The sequence below is a fragment of the Typha latifolia genome, chromosome 14 (assembly GCF_019914945.1).
Source record: "Typha latifolia isolate L0001 chromosome 14, TyphaL0001v2, whole genome shotgun sequence".
NCBI classification, from domain to species: domain Eukaryota; kingdom Viridiplantae; phylum Streptophyta; class Magnoliopsida; order Poales; family Typhaceae; genus Typha; species Typha latifolia.
The window spans coordinates 6,101,041-6,120,457 of record NC_133099.1 but is presented as its reverse complement, the minus strand read 5'-3'; the positions used below and the strand labels follow the sequence as shown (position 1 = coordinate 6,120,457).

Below are 19,417 nucleotides of genomic sequence, written 5' to 3'. Positions count from 1 at the left end.
GTTGATACCTTTAGCGGATGGCAGGGTATGGTTATATTTGAGATACTCCTTGCGGATGGCAGAGTATGCTCGGAGCCTTTGGGCATGATGTTGAGACCGGGTACCGGGTGTTGACTGTGCACAGTGGTCTAGTATGATGATATTATACCGAGATGTCGGTGATGATCGTGATGTTGAGAAATGCATATGATTTCATTTTTATCTGACATACCTAATTATTGAGTGGTCAATATACATCATATATGGTTGCATTTGATATCATAGCATGGCCATGGTCGGCATGCATCATGTGTCATATTTGATAGAGAGTTATGATGATCATATGACATGGAGATTTGTTTATTCATTGTCGATAATTGTATAGTTTTATCAGTATGACATATTATCTACTTTTCATTTATGTATTATTGAGGATGCATTCATATACTCATTCATGACATGATGGTACTTTCTGATTCATATTATCCAGTACATGATTTACTCTCTATTTGGCATCACTGATTCAGGGTAAGGTCTATTCACTGAGCCTTTTGCTCATGACTCTTTTTATTTCTTTTCTAACCCCCTCAGATATGTGGTACGTGATAGTGACTTGAGAAGATATTTTAGAGCGATGATGAGGTGAGCTATAGATGCGAGATAGTATAGATGATAGTTTATATAGAAATTGAGTTGTACTAGTATTTAATATTTGTACTCTTTTGTATTAAACGATGATTTGTATAATACAGGTCGAATCATAGTGTACTCTTGTATTAGTTATTTTAGTTGTATCTTGATGGTTTGTTGTGACCTATGTGGGTCCTGCTAGATTATGTAGCGGTCTAGTGTATATTATTGTGGACTTGGATATTCATATGTTAACAAGTTTATTTGGTTGATAGTATGATATATTTGGTGATGGATTATGTGATCATGGATAGGTTAACAGGTTTTATTTGATGATGTCATAATTATATGTGCACAGGAAAGTATCTGTGTGTGACGGGCTCCGCCCGACCTGTCGCGTGCGTCGCGCGTGCCGTGTGGGCGCGTGGCGTGCACGTGCCGTGCCGGGCGGGGGCGTTACATGACCTGACTTGATCCATATACTTGGTCAAGACAAGTCAGTGATATGAACTCAAACACGACTGGAGTATTAAGCGGGTTAGGCAGATTGACTCGTTTATGACCCAAATCCAATTAGACTAAACTCAACTCAAACCTAATTAAAAGTCACGTTATTGTGTCGAGTTATCTCGTCGGGTCAATTTTTGTCGCCCCTACTACCCACAACACCAACACAACCACCACCTTCCTCGTCCATCTCCTCCTTTTGCCAAGATCTTCCCTAGGCTATAGGAGACCAGCCACGCCACCCTAGCTTCATCCCTACCACCCTCAGCCAACAACTAATGCAACAGATCTGCATTACTGGGCACCCAACCCGGAACATCATTTCTAGATTCTCCATGAAAAAGTAACATAGGTGCACCTTGCCATAGTCGGTGTGCACCACATTTAGAAGGTTCTCGAGAAATTAGCATCAGTGCATGCCCCCTCGAGCCTAGTACCAACCACTTCTGAGCCCGAGAATACCCATAGCTGAGAAGCCTCATACTACCCACACCTATATCTCTATCGAGAAGGGTGAGAATAGTCACAAACAGTTATCAACCTTGGATAGTTCCTGACCTCATGGAAGACGTTCCGTGGGAAAATCTAGAGGATCTAGCACTATGATAACCATAACCAAGGTCTCGGAGGGTCTATGTTGAAGCCAAGGAGGAGAACTGAAATAAGAAGACCATGAGATAGGGATCCAAGGAAGGATTGTCTGGCTGAGTTTTCCCAAGTTCATTGTGGGAGATCCACTTAATTAAATCTACCACGTTGAATAGTTCTTTACATACCAAAGGACACTGAAAACCCACAAGGTCTTACTAATGGACGGTCCTCCACTCCTACCAAGTGGCACAACGAGCACATCCATTTTGTAAGTGCAAAATTATATAATGGCATGTTCATGGACACATAACAGTTTAGAAAATGATGTCCAATTTAGTTTTAATCTTAGGCAAGACATATACTTGTGGAAAAATGCCTGTGTGAAGAAGATCGAAGAGCGAAAGTGAAATCAAGTTAAAATAGTAATTCTCTCTTTTCACCTGCATGCCTAGAAGCTTTAAAATGCAAAATAGTGCAATGCATACCCTGGCATGAAATTAATATAGGAGTCCCTACGTAATTCAGAGCTACCAAGTAAGTCGAGTGCAAACCTTGATAGAAAATCAGAAATAGAAAGTTCTATGTAAGAACACCTTAACTTCAAAATCCAAAAAAGGATTCAAACTTGCAAAAATGAGGAGTGACCAAATCCTAAAGCTGCTTGTTCTGATCCACATCCAATTCTGAAAGATCTACAAGTTGAAACCTCATGAAATTTGGACAATTGTAGCTCTGGAAGAGTTCTTTCTGATGAATAATATATCGAGATTTGGATGGTTAAATCGAGAAATATTGTCAGATCAGCAGTTAGAGGTTGGGATGGAGAGAACTGAGGTACTTTCAAAAACTAATTTTGGAGATTTGTGGATAGAGGCATAGACATCTAGGTATGGAATGAAGATGACAGGACGACGGTGATGTGATAGGCCCAGAAATGATGATGGTGGAAGAAAATTAGGGTAGGCAATGGTGAAAGTGGGTGGTTGTAGTTGGTAGAGAAGGTGAGTTGCTCCTCGGGGTCAGGGGGCATTGCTAGACGAAGGGGAAGGTAGCGACGGTAGCTCTAGGTGGTGCTAGGGTTGCACGGCCGGGTCTAGCCGAACATGGAAGAAAAGGAAAATGACCTTAGAGATTTGCTTACTCCAAGATGATTTGACTTAAGTGCATACCACAATATATATAGTAGCTACCTAGTTGACTTATTTCGGTCTAACTTGACTAAGTTAGAGTCTGACTAACCCAAAGCAACAAGCAATAAGCAATTAACTAGTCCACAAGGTCAATAAACAAATAATAATGTTGAAAATAAATTAAGATAACTCAGGGACTAAGATGTGAAATCCCTATCTCCTCTTTGGACACTGAACCCAAGGTCTCCAAGGAAGCCATGGCTCGATCTGAGTCTAATCGTCAGCTTCTGAGTTTGTTTCAAACTTGAGGTTTCCTTTTTGGATTCTTCTAGTATGAATTCTATAGATTCCTCCACACTTATTATAAAGGATCTAAAGACAGCTTAAGGCATCCATTCATCCAAGGATCCCTCATTTAAAGGAGTTTCAACTTTCTATCATCGTGTGAGGAATAATTTGAGACACCATACACGATTTTTAATAGTACAAAGGAGCTAAATCGGTGGTTAAAAGGAAAATCAATTCAAAGAGAATTCAATGAGTTTTCGAGTTCATCATCCGTGAATTCCTAGTTCCCTCATGGAGCATGCTTTCTACAAGAATACGAGAAGAGCTATCTACATATGTCTGTGTGCTAGGCTACATCAAAGTTTGATCGTCGAGCATCGAAGGAGCTGAACCAAGAAGTCTACATCGACATCTACATTAACGCGAGGAATTCTAGAGTTTGATCCATGTTGTTTTTAGTACAATTAACGAGGAGCGATCGATTTCACCAAGTAGTTTATCAATGCGCAAAGTTCAAGCAAGAGGACTTCCTAGTACGAGAGGTTTGTAAGTGTATGAGACCATCCAACGCATGGTGAAAGTGCTTGTAAGTGTATCTGCGTTTGAGTGTGAAATAGATTAATATGAGAAGTTGATCAAATTTATAGTTTTTCCTCTTTATACGAGAGGTTTTCAAGTTAAAAAAATCGTGATCTGTGTGCTTGCAGTGCTTTACCTTTTTTATTTATATTTGGTTGAATTTAGTGCTTTACTTTTTTTTTTTTATTTGGTTGAATTTTTGCACACCAACATGAGATCGGTTTCATAGTTAGAGTAGAATTATGATTTTCATCTCCTACAAAGGATCTAGGTCTCATCCATCACTTTCTTGGCATCAAAATCACGCCTATATCAGATGGACTTCTCCTCTCATAAACTCATTATGCGCTCATTATTCTAGAAAAAATACAAATGGTTCATTGCAAACCTTATGAGTACACCTAAGGAGTCTAAAACCAAGTGTCTTAAAGATGCATTCTCACTAACAGATATTTAACACCAACTCGTCCTGAAATATCTCTGTGTTAATTTTGTTTCACAATTTATACATACTCTTACTATGACTCGTCTAAATATGGTGCGGAGGATACTCCGATACGTCAAAGAAACAATACACTCAGGTCTCAATTTTACTTCCAACATTACATTTGATCTTTGTGTTTTTTCTGAAGCAGACTAGGCTGGCTATCCTACCACATCGCAATCGACAATGTGCTATTGTGCATTTCCCAGGCATAACCTCATTTCCTGGTGTGCCAAAAAATAATACACTGTCTTTAGATCCAGCAACGAAGTAGAATATCATGCTATGACCCACACCGCAGCTGAGCTCATCTGGCTTACCTTCATCCTTTGTGATCTCTATGTGCCAACCCCAAGTCCTCCACAACTGTTTTGTGATAACCTCAGTACATTACATATGACTGTCAATCCAGCTTTTCAGGACAACAGCACTTGGTTTCCTTATCACATGGTTTGCTTCCACCTACAACTAGATTACTGACATTTTCCCAAAACCAATGCCAGGAAAGGCTATTCATCACTTTCGACTAAAATTCGGCATCTTACTCCTCAAGTTTGTTGGAGGATATTTAGATTACTGCTATGGATTGTGGAGCGATAAGGATAATGTTATGGAGTAATAAGGATACTATATCTCACAAATATATTTGCTCATAGGCATCTCTGGTTTCGGTGGATTACATGCCAAGGATGAGGTTTAGTAGGTGTATCTTTTTTAAACTAACTAACAATGATATCTCCGGCATCACGTCAACAAGCCCATCCATTGCAACCACTCATGCCAGATCCTCCCTTTCTTATTTTCTTCTTTCGATATTTTAACTCATTATTTTTTTCAACACTTTATGGAAACCTCACCAAAGTGCTGCACCAGCTTTTCCAAGGAAAAGACGGAGAAAGGAAATCTCATGCTATAAAGCACAGATAGTAAAACTGAGTATGCATTATGTGCAAATCACTTATTAGAGTAGTTTAAACCCATCCCACAATGGACATTGTTAGGTTTTTATTTGTTGGCAATTGTGTACAAAATATTCTAAGTGTATTTTTTCATGTATATGAGCTTTACACAAGTTTAGAATATCTCTGGTTTGAAGAATTGCAAGATTATTGGAGAAAAACCGTCGAGTTCACACCGCGTTCATAAACGCGTTCGAACGCGGGTACTGCGTTCACACAGACAGAGAGCTGCGTTCACAAACGCGTTCGAACGCGGGTACTGCGTTCACACAGACCGAGAGCTGCGTTCACAAACGCGTTCGAACGCAACCTGAAGAATTCAAATTGTCGCGTTCGAACGCACTCGGGCCCGTTCGAACGCACCTGAGTTCAAGTCATGCCGTTCGAACGCACCCGGGCCGCGTTCGAACGCACCAACGAAGTTTGATAAAATTGGACTTTCGTGAGTACGGATAAGACATGGATTTGTGAGTACGGATAAGACTTGGATTTGGCTCTATCTTGGAGACCATATATAAGGATTATGATGCCCTATCTTAAGGGTAGTGGAAGAAGGATCATTGAAGGAGATTTCTTGAGGCTACATCGGCTCTTCAACGAACAAGGTTCCACTCATCTACAAGAATTTAATCTTTTCTCTTAAGGGCGATCTAGACGACAGATCAATCTCGAGGGCTACTTAGATTGGACTTCAATCACAAGAAGTAGTGATTCGTGGGTTCTAGCGATCAAGACTGAGAGGAACAAAGTCGTTTGGATCGACGGGTTATTTTGTGAGTCAGTCTTGTAACTGCTACTATTCTAATGATTGATTTTGATCCGAGCTTGGATCCGTGGTTTTTTCCCGTTTGGGTTTTTCCATGTTAAAATCTTGGTGTTCATCTCTGCTTTCATTTTTAATATTTCTTCCAATTTTTACTTAAGCGAATGAGCGAGATCATTGCCTAGTGTTTAGATACATACGTGTGTCTAGGGGTTTTTTTCATTTGGTATCAGAGCAGGTTCTCTCACCTTTGAGAGAGATCAGATAGACATGGATTTTCATAGAGATGGACCATCATCTATTAGACCTCCTATCCTAGATGGATCAAATTATGGATATTGGAAAGCTAGGATGAGAGCTTACTTGAAGTCTATAGATGAACGAGTATGGTTTGCCGTTGTGAACGGTTGGAGTCCACCAATGTACATGGTGGATGATAAACTTGCTGATAAACCGATAGAGTCATGGGATATGTCAGACTATGAAAAAGTTGGATGGAATAGCAAGGCAATAAATGTAATTTTTAGTTGTGTTTCCTCGGAAGAATTTAGAAAAATTTCTACTTGTGAGATAGCAAAAAAAGCCTGGACGATCTTAGAAACAACTTAAGAAGCCTAAACTATGGCTGTAAAACTTTCAAAACTTCAGAGGTTAACTACTAGTTTTGAAACTCTACGTATGGAGGAGAATGAGACATTTGATGAGTTTTATGCAAAGCTGAGTGATATAGCCAACTCCAGTTTCAACCTAGGAGAGAAAATTTCTGAAAATAGAATTGTCCATAAGATCCTTAGGTCTCTTCGAGAGAGGTTTCAGGCGAAAGTTATAGCTATTGAGGAAAGCAAGGACATCGATTCTATAAAAGTTGAACAATTTGTAGGAAATCTACAAACATTTGAGTCCAGCCTTTCAAAATCGAGGAAGTCCAAAGGGATGGCCCTATCCACAGTTGAACAAAATTTAGAGGAGTCTAATGATGAAGGTGATTTAGATGTTGACTGTGTTTGTCAAAAAGTTCAATAAATTCTTTCGGAAGCCAAATAAGTTGAATGCTGAAAAATTTGAAAAAAGTAAAGCCTTTATGAAAAAGAAGAATACTTTGAGTTCGAATACAGGTGGTAGCAACAATAATGTCAAACAGAAAAATAAGAATTCTGAGAATAAAGTTCAATGTTTTGAATGTTCTAGTTTTGGACACATCGCACACGAATGCCCTAATCGTCTTAAGAGAAAGGGTAAAGCTATGAAAGTTACTTGGGATGACTCAGATGAATCTGATGATAATTCTGAAAAATACGAAGAAAACTTTATAGCCTTTGCCTCTTCTCTACTTAATACTGACTCTGTTGTTGATATTGATAGTACAGATAATTTTGATATGTTACCAGCTGAGGAAAATGAATCTAAAATTCAAAAGGCATATAATGACTTGTACCTGGAGTCGTTTAAACTCAAGAAAAACAATCTTAGACTATTTCAACGACTCAAGGTAATCGAATAAAAAAGAAATCAATTTGAGGAGAAATACAAATTGGAACTTGAACGTGTTAAAGACCTTTCTGAACAACTTGACAATGCGAAAAATAAGATGAAGGCTGATGAAATTGAACTATAGTGATTGCAGAAAGAAGTGACATTTCTTAAAGGGGAGAACAAACTTAACGAGATATTAAAAGCTCAGATTTCTGGAAAAGACAGGTATGGTATTGGATACACTAGTAATTCAAATAATAATAAAACTTTCTTTGGTTCTGCAGGTATACAAAAGGAAAAAAACCTGAGGTTATCAATCGCATTTACAAAGCAATCCTGGATGAATGTCTAAACTGAAGTTTAATCTACAAACTAGTGAAACTTTGACGGTACCAAAGGTAAACTCTAGTCACACTCCTCGACAAAAGGTGAGTAGAAAAAGGTTTGTTCCGACATGCTTTCGTTGCGGCATTCTAGGGCATATTCGACTTCATTGCAAACTTTTGCAAAAACCTATAAGTGCTTTTATTTATGGGATGAAAACAAAGGCCATATGGGTCAAGAAAAGTGATTTGAAATGTTATGTTGTACATACCGCCTTGAAAGCTTTAAATTCTGACTTGTGGTATTTAGACAGTGACTGTTCAAGACATATGTCAGGCGACAAATCCTTATTTTCTAATCTCGAAGAATATGAAGGGGGAGTTGTGACATTTGGAGATGGTAACTCATCCAAGGTAATAGGTAAAGGAAAGGTAAGTACTCCAGGTATTCCTAGTCTCGAAAATGTTCTTTATGTTAATGGCTTGAAAGCAAATTTATTAAGCATCATTAAATTTTGTGCTGAAGGTTATGAGATAAAATTCTCTAAAAATGATTGTACTATTCTAGATCATGATGGTAATGTTATATGTTTTGGATCTAGAACATCTGATAATTGCTATGTTGTTAGAACTTCACATAATCTGAAATGTAACAAGACAAAACAATAGCACTAGAACATGTTGAGACGGAGAAATAGTTGGGTGATTTGTTTACAAAATCTTTGGATTTACAGAGATTTGAGTATCTTCGTACTTCTTTAGGCATTTGTGCTTTGGATTGATTTTCTTTTTGTTTTGGTTTGCGTGTTTTGGTTTGCATGTTTTATTTTTTACTATTTTCTTTTCATTTTGTTTTAGGTTTTCTTTACTCTGAAATTTTCTTTTGTTTTTAGTTTCAGATTTGTCGAGAGTGTTTGTCATAAAAAAAAAAAATTGATGCACTCCTAGATTCAATAATATACTTTTGACATATAAATATGATGTTTCTCTTGATTATGAGTTATTATAGTCAATTTTGTTATCTTGTAGTATATTGTATCATTTCTGAGTTATTCACTCTCTCGACTTATATGATAATTATACTGAAATTAATGCACTCATAACGTGTGTATATTCTTGAGTGAGCATGACATCATGAAATTCTTTTTAAATAGCTCACTATTGACCTTGATTTGCACAGTTTGACCTCATGCTTAGTCATCACAAATGTGTTCATAAAAGATCAATGAAAATGGCTACAATGAGTTAGTGTGAAAGCCATCTTGTTTAGAGTCCAGTTTGACTCAGTACATTACTTGCAAATTAAATAAAAATTTTGCTATTTGTGTATATATTCTGGCACATTATTTGATTTGTACTACAAGAAAAGGGTTACCTACTCATGTGTGAAAGTCATCATTGCACCTATATGGTTTATTTATAAAAAAATATACAGGAAAAATTCCTATTCGGTTATGGAGAATAAGTCGAAAAGTGTAAATTTAAATACTAAGTCGGTTTGACTATTGTGTAGTATCATCGTTTAAATAGGAAAGTTTATTTAAGAAGAATGTTTCATGTTATCTATGCTCACCTTGCATATGCATATTGTTATATCAATCAAGATTAATTTAATTTTGAGTGATGCATTAGAATTGATTATAATATGCTTTTGATGATTTGGTTGATCTGTGTATGACTTATTTCATTCGATTGTCATATTCTATGTCTTGAATCTATTTTGAATTTCTAGAAGTGCATCTCCAAAAAGATTTTTTGATTTTTTTTTGATTTTTTACTTAAAAAAAGAGGGCGTTCGAATGCAGATTTTTGAGTTCGAACGCGATGACTGGCGCGTTCCAATGCGCAGACTGGTGCGTTCGAACGCACTCGATGATTCTTTAAATATTGAGTCTGAACCCAAGGGTTTTCATCTTCCATCTTCCAAACCCTAGAAACCCATCATTTCCTCCCTCTCAAATCTTCAAGATCTTGGTATTTTTCATCAAATTTCTCACTACAAACCCTTTTAGAGGGTAGTTCTCCTCTGGATCTTGCATCTTTCGGCCAAATTTCTAAGTTTTTCTTCACTTTTGCGAGGTATGATCATCCATCAATTTTCCTATTTTTTTATTCAATTAAGTCTTTTGATCTTGATTGATTTCGTGCGTTTTCAAGTTTTGATCACATTAAAGTTACTATCTTGATGTTTCTTGTGCGATTGAACGTGATATCTTAGCGTTTTCAAGTGGATGATGAATTTCATTTAGGGCCTTCATGGTTTCTTGATTTCTTTTTGATTTCTTGTTTTTCTTTTTGGTTGCTTTGGGCATGTATTGAATCTTGCATCTTGTTTCTTTCTCAAGAATGCCTAGGAAAGCTGCAGTTTCCAAGAAACCTAGGCCGCCTTCGTCACCATCTTCGGCCCCAAAGTTTTCTACTTCAACGGCTGCAGGACGATACAAACATAATTTTTGCACTCGTCCTGTTATTTGTGAACGACCCGTGGTCATTTCCAATTTTTCATCTTTGGGGATCGAACAGATATTTACTGAGCGAGGATGGTTATCGGTGTGTCGGATGAGCGGGACTGCTTATGTGGAAGTTGTTCATGAATTCTTTTGTAATGCCACAGTTTTAGAACGCTGTATTCGTTCTACTGTTCGTGGGGTGTCTGTATACTTGGACTCTGATGTTATTCGCGCTGAACTTTGTCTTCCTGATGGTGAGTTCTAGTATCCCACGTCTGCTCCACTTCCTGATGTCGATGAATATGCTGGCACAGTACTGATCAAGGGGGGAACGTTGGAAGGGAAACATGATGCCGCATGCGAAACTAACACCAGTGGCTCGCATGCTTCACCTATTTTGTTTGTCCAACGTTACTCCCAAGACTCGACATTCCAGTATCAGTCTGGATCGTGCATTCCTTCTTCATGCAATGTTATCTGGAGTCTCTGTTGATTTGGCTGCGGTGATCTATGATTCGATTCTCACAGCTGCACAGAAAGAAGCACCTCGTGAAGGGTTACCGTTTGGCATCTTTATTACGAATTTGTGCACTCAGAGTGGGGTGCGTGTGGATGCTTCGGAACCTTCCGTTACTTCACACAAATTGTTGGACGGATTACTCTTAAGCGGAGTCAAGCTCACGACCAGTCGTATCCTCTCAAGCTGTCCTCCTCCGTCGCTGGTCGCTCATCGCACCCTGACAGTTCTGATGATAGCTCTGACGGTGACACATCTCACTTTGAGGGGGAGTTACCACAGTACTCTAATCGTTTCGATCAGCTTAGTACACAAGTGCGGGATCTCCATTCGGCAGTGACTGATTTACGAGCTGAGCAAGCTCGTCAGGGGACTGTACTTGACTCTGTGTTGACGATTATTCAGCGTCAGTTTCCTCCGAGTTCCTAGTCTTTGGCATTTGTGGCAAAAAGGGGGAGAGTGTCTAGGTGTCTAGGTGTGTAGGAGGGAGCATGGTAATAGGGGGAGTTTATTAGAGTATTTCTATCTTTCTAATCTTGCTTATATTGTTTGGATAAATTGTGAACTTTGTCAGTTTAAGTATTTTTGAACTTGCTCCATTGATAACTTGTATTTGGATTGTTTATTCATTTCAAGTTACTTTCACTTGATCTTGGATTGGTATATGTTTATTTGCAGGGATTGACGTGCAAAATATTCTAGACTTGTTGATTGCTCAATTTGAGTCTTTGTAATAACTTGTAATCTAGGTGTTTTGTCACAAATTGCCAAAGGGGGAGATTGTTAGGTTTTTATTTGTTGGCAATTGTGTACAAAATATTCTAAGTGTATTTTTTCATGTATATGAGCTTTACACAAGTCTAGAATATCTCTAGTTTGAAGAATTGCAAGATTATTGGAGAAAAGCCGTCGAGTTCACACCGCGTTCACAAACGCGTTCGAACGCGGAATCTGCGTTCACACAGACAGAGAGCCGCGTTTACAAACGCGTTCGAACGCGAATACTGCGTTCACATAGATAGAGAGCCGCGTTCACAAACGCGTTTGAACGCGGGTACTGCGTTCACACAGACAGAGAGCCGCGTTCACAAACGCGTTCGAACGCGAGTACTGCGTTCACATAGATAGAGAGCCGCGTTCACAAACGCGTTCGAACGTGGGTACTGCGTTCACACAGATAGAGAGCCGCGTTCACAAACGCATTCGAACGCGGGTACTACGTTCACACAGACCGAGAGCTGCGTTCACAAACGCGTTCGAACGCAACCTGAAGAATTCAAGTTGTCGCGTTCGAACGCACTCGGGCCCGTTCGAACGCACCTGAGTTCAAGTCATGTCGTTCGAACGCACCCGGGCCGCATTCGAACGCACCAACGAAGTTTGATAAAATTGGACTTTCGTGAGTACAGATAAGACTTGAATTTGTGAGTACGGATAAAACTTGGATTTGACTCTATCTTGGAGATCATATATAAGGATTATGATGCCCTATCTTAAGGGTAGTGGAAGAAGGATCATTGAAGGAGATTTCTTGAGGCTACATCGGCTCTTCAACGAACAAGGTTCCACTCATCTATAAGAATTTAATCTTTTGTTTTAAGGGCGATCTAGACGACAGATCAATCTCGAGGGCTACTGAGATTGGACTTCAATCACAAGAAGTAGTGAATCGTAGGTTCTAGCGATCAAGACTGAGAGGAACAAAATCGTTTGGATCGACGGGTTGTTTTGTGAGTCAGTCTTATAACTGCTACTATTCTAATGATTAGTTTTGATCCGAGTTTGGATCCGTAGTTTTTTTCCGTTTGAATTTTTCCACGTTAAAATCTTGGTGTTCATCTCTGCTTTCGTTTTTAATATTTCTTTCAATTTTTAGTTAAGTGAACGAGCGAGATTATTGCCTAGTGTTTAGATACATACGTGTGTCTAGGAATTTTTTCAGACATAAACGATAAATGGTGAATTCCTGAATAGATAGAAGGCTGCACACATTTTAGACACAAAGCAACCAAGTCTTCGCAAAAGACTCTCTGAATGCAATGTGAGAGATCAGCAGAATGCAATTTCATAAAGAGAAAGGCTTTCTATAAACATCAAATGTTTTGTTCGAAGTTAGCTGCGGCTCCTGCAAGTATTGACATAAACGATAAATGGTGAATTCCTGAATAGATAGAAGGCTGCACACATTTTAGACACAAAGCAACCAAGTCTTCACAAAAGACTCTCTGAATGCAATGTGAGAGATCAGCAGAATGCAATTTCATAAAGAGAAAGGCTTTCTATAAACATCAAATGTTTTGTTCGAAGTTAGCTGCGGCTCCTGCAAGTATCAACATAAAAACGTTTGATCAGTAAAATCATCAGCGCATTGAAAACACAGGGCATCGCATGCCCAATGGTCTGTTAACATATCTTTGAAAGATATAGATTATAACGAGGATGAAGTGGTAGAGTAACAACTAAGAAAATCTACCTGCCTCAGCCCTCCTATTGAAAGACCTGTTAACATCATTGTGATGAACGATGATACATGGCCTCCACTACTTGATTCACCAGTGTTTCTGATAGTTGTTCTCATTGAATTGAGTATGCTTCCATACGTGGCAGCATTTCCTTGCTCAATAGCTTGGATGAAACAATATGTCATTACACCGGTAGGGGTTACCTTCGACAAAGCCTATTCATGTAAACCAGCTATGTATTGTTACAAGATATAAGGAGAGAAACAACAGTCGAGCTACATGATACATGGTCGAAAGAATTTTGGACTATCTTACAATGTCAACCATCCTGATGACTCTGTATCAAAATAAAGACAATTGAAAGAAATAAAATGGTGGCTGGTCTTATGATAGAGGATAGAATGTAAGAAATATAGTAACTGGTATTTTAAATACTACATAAATTATTAATGAGTTTTGAACTTCAAAGATTCTTGTAATGCAGAAATCTGTCATCTTTACTTGAACTGAACACTAACAAAGACTCACAGAGGTATCTGCAGAGGTCTGAGCGTCATCACAACCACTAAAGCAAATAGCTTCTCCACCATTTGTACCTTTCCAAGTTCCAGATCGTGGGCGATGATCTTCCCATACATATTGGTTGTTCCTGTACTGACAAGGATGGCATGAGGAATCTAGCTTCCACTAAAAGGTAAGCAAAGTTCAAAACTAACCAAGTTTCTCAAATTAAGGGCCAAACTCTAAAGCTTCTTGTAATCATTTCTGATGCTGGTAATCGGAAAAGAAGATGACAAAAACCATGTAGATATCAGCACAGCAAAAATGGACTTTGTGTAGCATGTTGCAGTTGTGTATGTGAGTACATATGTATAGTGAGACATTTGCAAATTCAATAAGAACATGATGCGCAAGAAAAACTCATGGATTAAAGAAGAGAACAAAATTTGAAATTGCTAATGTTCGCTAGTGAATAAGATTGGTAAAAATTGAAGAATATATATTTTTCCTATTTTATCGAGAATTCTTGTTCATTATGAACTTCATAATTAAGGGATCCTTAAACAGGAACTTTTAAAAAGAGGTTGTAAAAAATGTTCCTATGTCAGCATATTGTTGATATCTCCTTATAACCATCTAATCGGCAATCAAGTAAGTAAATATGCCTGTCAGGGGGCATGGTGGCTTGACAATCTATGCATGTCTAAGAAAGAAAATCTACTACATCTTAAAGAATGAAGTATTTATAAGTCGATGCTCATCACTAGAGCGATTACTATTTGCATGAATTGTAAGAAAAATGTACACCTACTATGCAAATAGATATCAAACTATTCATGAGCAATTGAAAGTTCTTACACTCATTGGCCAAATTTAGGATAATAATCATAAATTATCCTTGTAGTATTTAATTTAAGTTATCAGAGAAATTTTTTTTTTAAGAAATGCAATAAATAAGCATAATTTTACATGTTTTCCCAATTGATGGTGAATGAATAGCTAAAAGGTGAAGATATTGAGCGGTACCAACAAATTATGAACTATTTCTTCTTTTTTTGTCAGTGACTAGTTCATCATAAGGTGAGAGTTTCACATCTCTCTTATGTGACTGAAATTCAGTGGTAAAAACTGTCTAACTATAAGTTACTTTTACAAAGCACTTCCTTTGTTATAGAAGGATCTTCTTATTATAATGAGGCAGTAATAGGAATAATTAACTGTACCACATTACTTACCTATCCATTCGGCAAAGAAAAGATAGATCTAGTACAGTGCCACTATGGCAAGCATCCACAATGGCATGAAGCTTGACCCCTTGAGGAAGTGGTCTGACAATGGTCTCATTAATTTCATCGTCAATGATCATCCCATTTTCTTCAAAGTCCAATGGACAAAGGGTTTCATCATAACCATCAATTTCATCCCCAGTATAGTTTCTCATCTGTGAACCATGACCAGAGTAGTGAAATACCAAAGAGTCTCCTGCTTTGCAACCTTGCATAAGCCATCGTAGTGCCCCCATTATATTGGATTTGGTTGGCATCTTATACGGTCCGGATTCTTCTTCTGCAAAACAACTTTCGAGTAAGAACGAAAGAATTGCTCAATGCAACAAGCATTATAAGGAAGGGAGATTATCATCCTAAGCATTGAAGGTAATTACTGTGCCAAAAGATGTCCAGTTCACAGCAGAGGATAGAGTATCTTCCAGAAAGGATCAATTATTTGCAAACCATACTATTTGTAGTAAAAGAAAAGAAACAACTTGGATTGCCAATTTAGAGATCAGGGTGTGAAAGCCAAATTACAATGGCTAAGTGCTTGGATAGATCTAGAACCAGCATAGCATAAACTGATACAGAGATGAACGTTCCTACAATTCATTCCAATGATATAAATGTTGTTAGGGTTAGAGTATGTCTGGTTTTCATACAAAGTCGTTATAGACTAGTATTCCTGCTGCATTATTCTCTCTCCTTTCCAATCATTGGCCAAATTTGTGTGGCCATATTTGAGCTAATCAATGTTGGGGAGATAGGCAAGCCCTAGATAGGTAAAATAGGATTTAACGAAATCTTAGAATTGAACTCAACCCAAAAGCTTAAGCTATTAGACGAAGGCCAAGTATTTATAAATCCTTTCAGTTTTTCCTCTATTTCTAATGCAATACTAAACTCTCACATATGATACTCAATAATCTCCTCCTTCACTTATGAACCTAATATTAATTGCTCTCCCTCAAGTGTACTCTACTATTCTTAACCGAGCCTTATGCTTAATTTCTCTTTTAGTCACACACTAGTCTCAAGAGTCAAGTTCTTCAATTACCGTTAACCGTTTTTCATGAGTCACCTGGAACTCACTTGTTCGAGCTCATGCATCTTTGTCCTAGGCTAGGACTTTTGCTCCATTGAGTATAATTGAGCTTGCGTATTAATCTTGTCCACTTGAGCCTAATCTAGGGTCTTTAGCTCTATTAATCACACCACACCCAACTACTGCTTTACCATGACTTATCTACAAGAGTCCATTTGCTGGTTAGAGCCACCAAATCAGTTGTATCAGACTACTTTAGAGAGTAATCTAGGATTGTCGAACGAGAGTTTCTAATACTACTTGTTGGGGAGATAGGAAGTCCTAGTCCAAATGAAACAAAGTTTAATATAAATCTTAGAACCTATCTCAAACCAAAGTTTAAGCTGTTAGGTGAAAATCAAATATCTTTATAAACTCTCTCACATTTTTCCTCGTTTTCCGATATGAGACTAAACTCTCAGATGTGATCCTCAATAATTAGCATGTCAATAGATTTTTGTTTACTTGCAAAATACACAAATATTGGATAATTTCTACACAGAAACATCACAATTGAGAAAGCATTCATGGATGAGATAGAAAAAGGGAAGACCATATAAAATTCTATACATTCAATTTTAGCCATAAGTTAGTGCACATTAAGTATGTCCATAGATGACCTTTTACCTAGTCTCCAACAATGTGGACTAGGACAAACTAAGCTAAAATGTTAAATAAGGTAGCGAAATTTACAAAACCACTTTACGCTTGTCTATAATTATTCATACTCAATCATATACATATTATTATTTAACTCTGCATTTTGCTTTTAATGCCAAAAAACACTAAGACCGAATTAAATGGAAGCAGGAACACCCCCAAAGGGAAAATTATAAACATCAAGATCCATCTCTCCATGAACCAAATCAAACCACAGTCTACATGCACGACATACGTAAACTTGAGTGATCATCAACCTAACATCACCAATTTTGAAATGTTGACTTTATTCAATCCAACGTTACGAATGCAAATCGAGATAAATCGAAGCAAATGCAAATTAAGTCCATAAAAGGTACCCGAATTTACTACCTGTGAGCATGAAGATGGAGGATTCCGGAAATTTGAACCGGTGGACGAGGAGATACTGCATGTACTTCGCGTCATTAATGCATCCATTCAGCTCTTTCTTCGTGTTCCTATACGTTATCCCGCATATAACCGCCCTCTTCGTCCCGTACGGACTCGGCGGCGGCGGTGGGACACGCGGCACGCCCCAGCCGTAAGGAGCCGAACCCACCGGTGCCGGCTGAGGAGGACGGGCGTAGTTACCGCAAGGGGAAGGAGCAGGAGTGGGAGCGGCGATGAAGCTACGTGGCTCCGCCTCGTGGGTGATTGCATTACAAAAGGCGCAGCGGATGGAGCGTGCCCCATCCGGGAGCTGGAGCTGTCTACGGCAGTTGAAGCAATCTATGAGCATCAGCATCGCGTGGTCGACGGCTGTGATCGATCGCCAGGCAGAGTACGGAGAGGAGGAAGAGGGGAAGGAGGAGACGTTGGGCTCGATGAAGAGTTAATATAAGATTGACGAGGTGACGTTGACCTGTGATGTGCAGGTATGCTGCTAAGCTGGAACAGAGAGAGGGAAATTGATTCTTGGGTTCGGATGGTACCTCATTGGCCATGGTGAGGGTGTTTGGCATGGTCTTATGAGTTCCTGCAGAGTAAATTATTGCTTACAGAACGCGGAAAAAGCGTTCGATTCAGCTGCGGATCGGAGGGGAACCGGGTCAGCGTCACGACTACCAATTGGATATAGCTGACGTGGCAGTGACTGATTGGCTGATACCAGTGGATGCATGTTTTTAACCCCTGTTTTAGTAAATTAGTGCAGACTGCCAGACTGGGCAACCGACAATGAGTTTTTTTTGACCTAGTACTGTTCTAAATTTTCAATTTAGAAAACGAAAAAGAAAATAGTGCTGTTTTAAATTTAATTTATCAAAATAGATTATTCCTCAAATTAATTATCAAAATGGTCTAATTTACTATAGCTCTAAACTAAATGCTTATCAGCTTAGTATTTTATTATTGTTGGTAAAACTGTGAACATTTTTAGTTTTCTTTATTAGGGGAAACACGAATAGTTGTTAAGCATTTCTTTATATTAAATAGATTAACGGGAGAGTTAAGCATGTTGGTTAAGTGTTAAGGAAACGTTGTAAAGTTAGGTGCCTTAGATGAAATGCTCATCACTTAAGCATTTTTACTGGGCTTACAAGTACTCGATAACTCACTTTTTGACGCCCCAAGATTGGGTAGTGAGGGTTGCAAAATAAACATGGAAAACACTAATCTCTTTAGCATTTCATAAATTTAGTGTCTTTGTGCAACGCTGAATAGTTCAATATTTTACTACGTTTTCTCATGTAACTTAAGACTCCCACCCCTCTTCTTTTCTCCTTTCTCATTTCATTTCCTCCTTCCTCTTGAACCCTAGCGTGGTGATACCGACTGGTCACATAAAGGCCTCCTTCTCCTTCTCCTTCGAAAACCCTAGCTATCAGAGGTATTATTAACACCCGAAAATTGGTGAGTATTAGATATGTTAATTTTTAATAATTTTAATGGAATGTTGGTATTAATTTTTAATTTAATTTGATAGGAATGTGTTCATTTCGATCTAAGAGCTGTCATTCAATTTATTTTCAGTTATGTATAAGAACTTCACGGTACATTTTACTCACTCGTCAAACTTCACTTATGCATAATACATACTATCTTCCACAGCATTGGCATTGATTTAGCTGGAATATCACAAAAAGAAGAGGAAATAGTACACATGCAGATAACTTGTGGGTATGGCTTACCTCATCAAACACCTGACATTGAGGTTAAGTAAAATCATTTAGCTCCAAACCCATCATTTAATTCTATGCTGGAAGAAGAAATTTCAAGATGCTAGTTACTTCTTCACTTGCCTTGGTCCAACCATCCTACATGAGAATGCATTATCCGGCATGAATTTATCCAGCATGTGATCATTTAGCAATTGCATGCTTACTCTGTCATTTACATGTACACGACTCATAGTTTGCTTACTTGGATTGATAGATATCACGACTTGTATTTACCAAATGCTTAGAACATAGTTGACGGTATTAGTAAATTAGATATATGAAAGAAAGCTAAATTCCATTTGATATAATGAGATTGTATTAGACTTTTGATTCACTACTTTATATTGTTTCAAGGGATAAATATAGCTTACCAAAACAAATGCCATTTTTTTTGGGTAATCAAACCCATCAAAATGTTTCATATATGAAATCTTTGCATTCCAAGTTGGCAAATAGAAGAAATGCCAATAAACTCTTATATATCTTTTGTTTAGAAGATGCCTCAGATATTTATAATAATTATATGTAATTGGGGTGCCAATATTATACAGTTGCAAAATGGTATAGTTAACTATGGGGGTGGGTC

The 19,417-nt window shown here is 38.1% G+C and overlaps 1 protein-coding gene across 1 annotated transcript; it reads right to left on the bottom strand.

Annotated features, from left to right (window-relative positions):
* Nucleotides 1-12,736: 12,736 nt before the first annotated feature.
* LOC140801080 (metacaspase-1-like) lies at nucleotides 12,737-17,610 on the bottom strand. Its single transcript, XM_073156082.1, has 5 exons — nucleotides 17,024-17,610; nucleotides 14,872-15,202; nucleotides 13,664-13,784; nucleotides 13,147-13,350; nucleotides 12,737-12,993 (listed from the first exon to the last, which is right to left on the bottom strand). The coding sequence occupies exons 1-5, from the start codon at nucleotides 17,415-17,417 to the stop codon at nucleotides 12,934-12,936; spliced, it is 1,110 nt and encodes a 369-aa protein (XP_073012183.1). The 5' UTR covers nucleotides 17,418-17,610; the 3' UTR covers nucleotides 12,737-12,933.
* Between the last annotated feature and the right edge of the window lie 1,807 nt (nucleotides 17,611-19,417).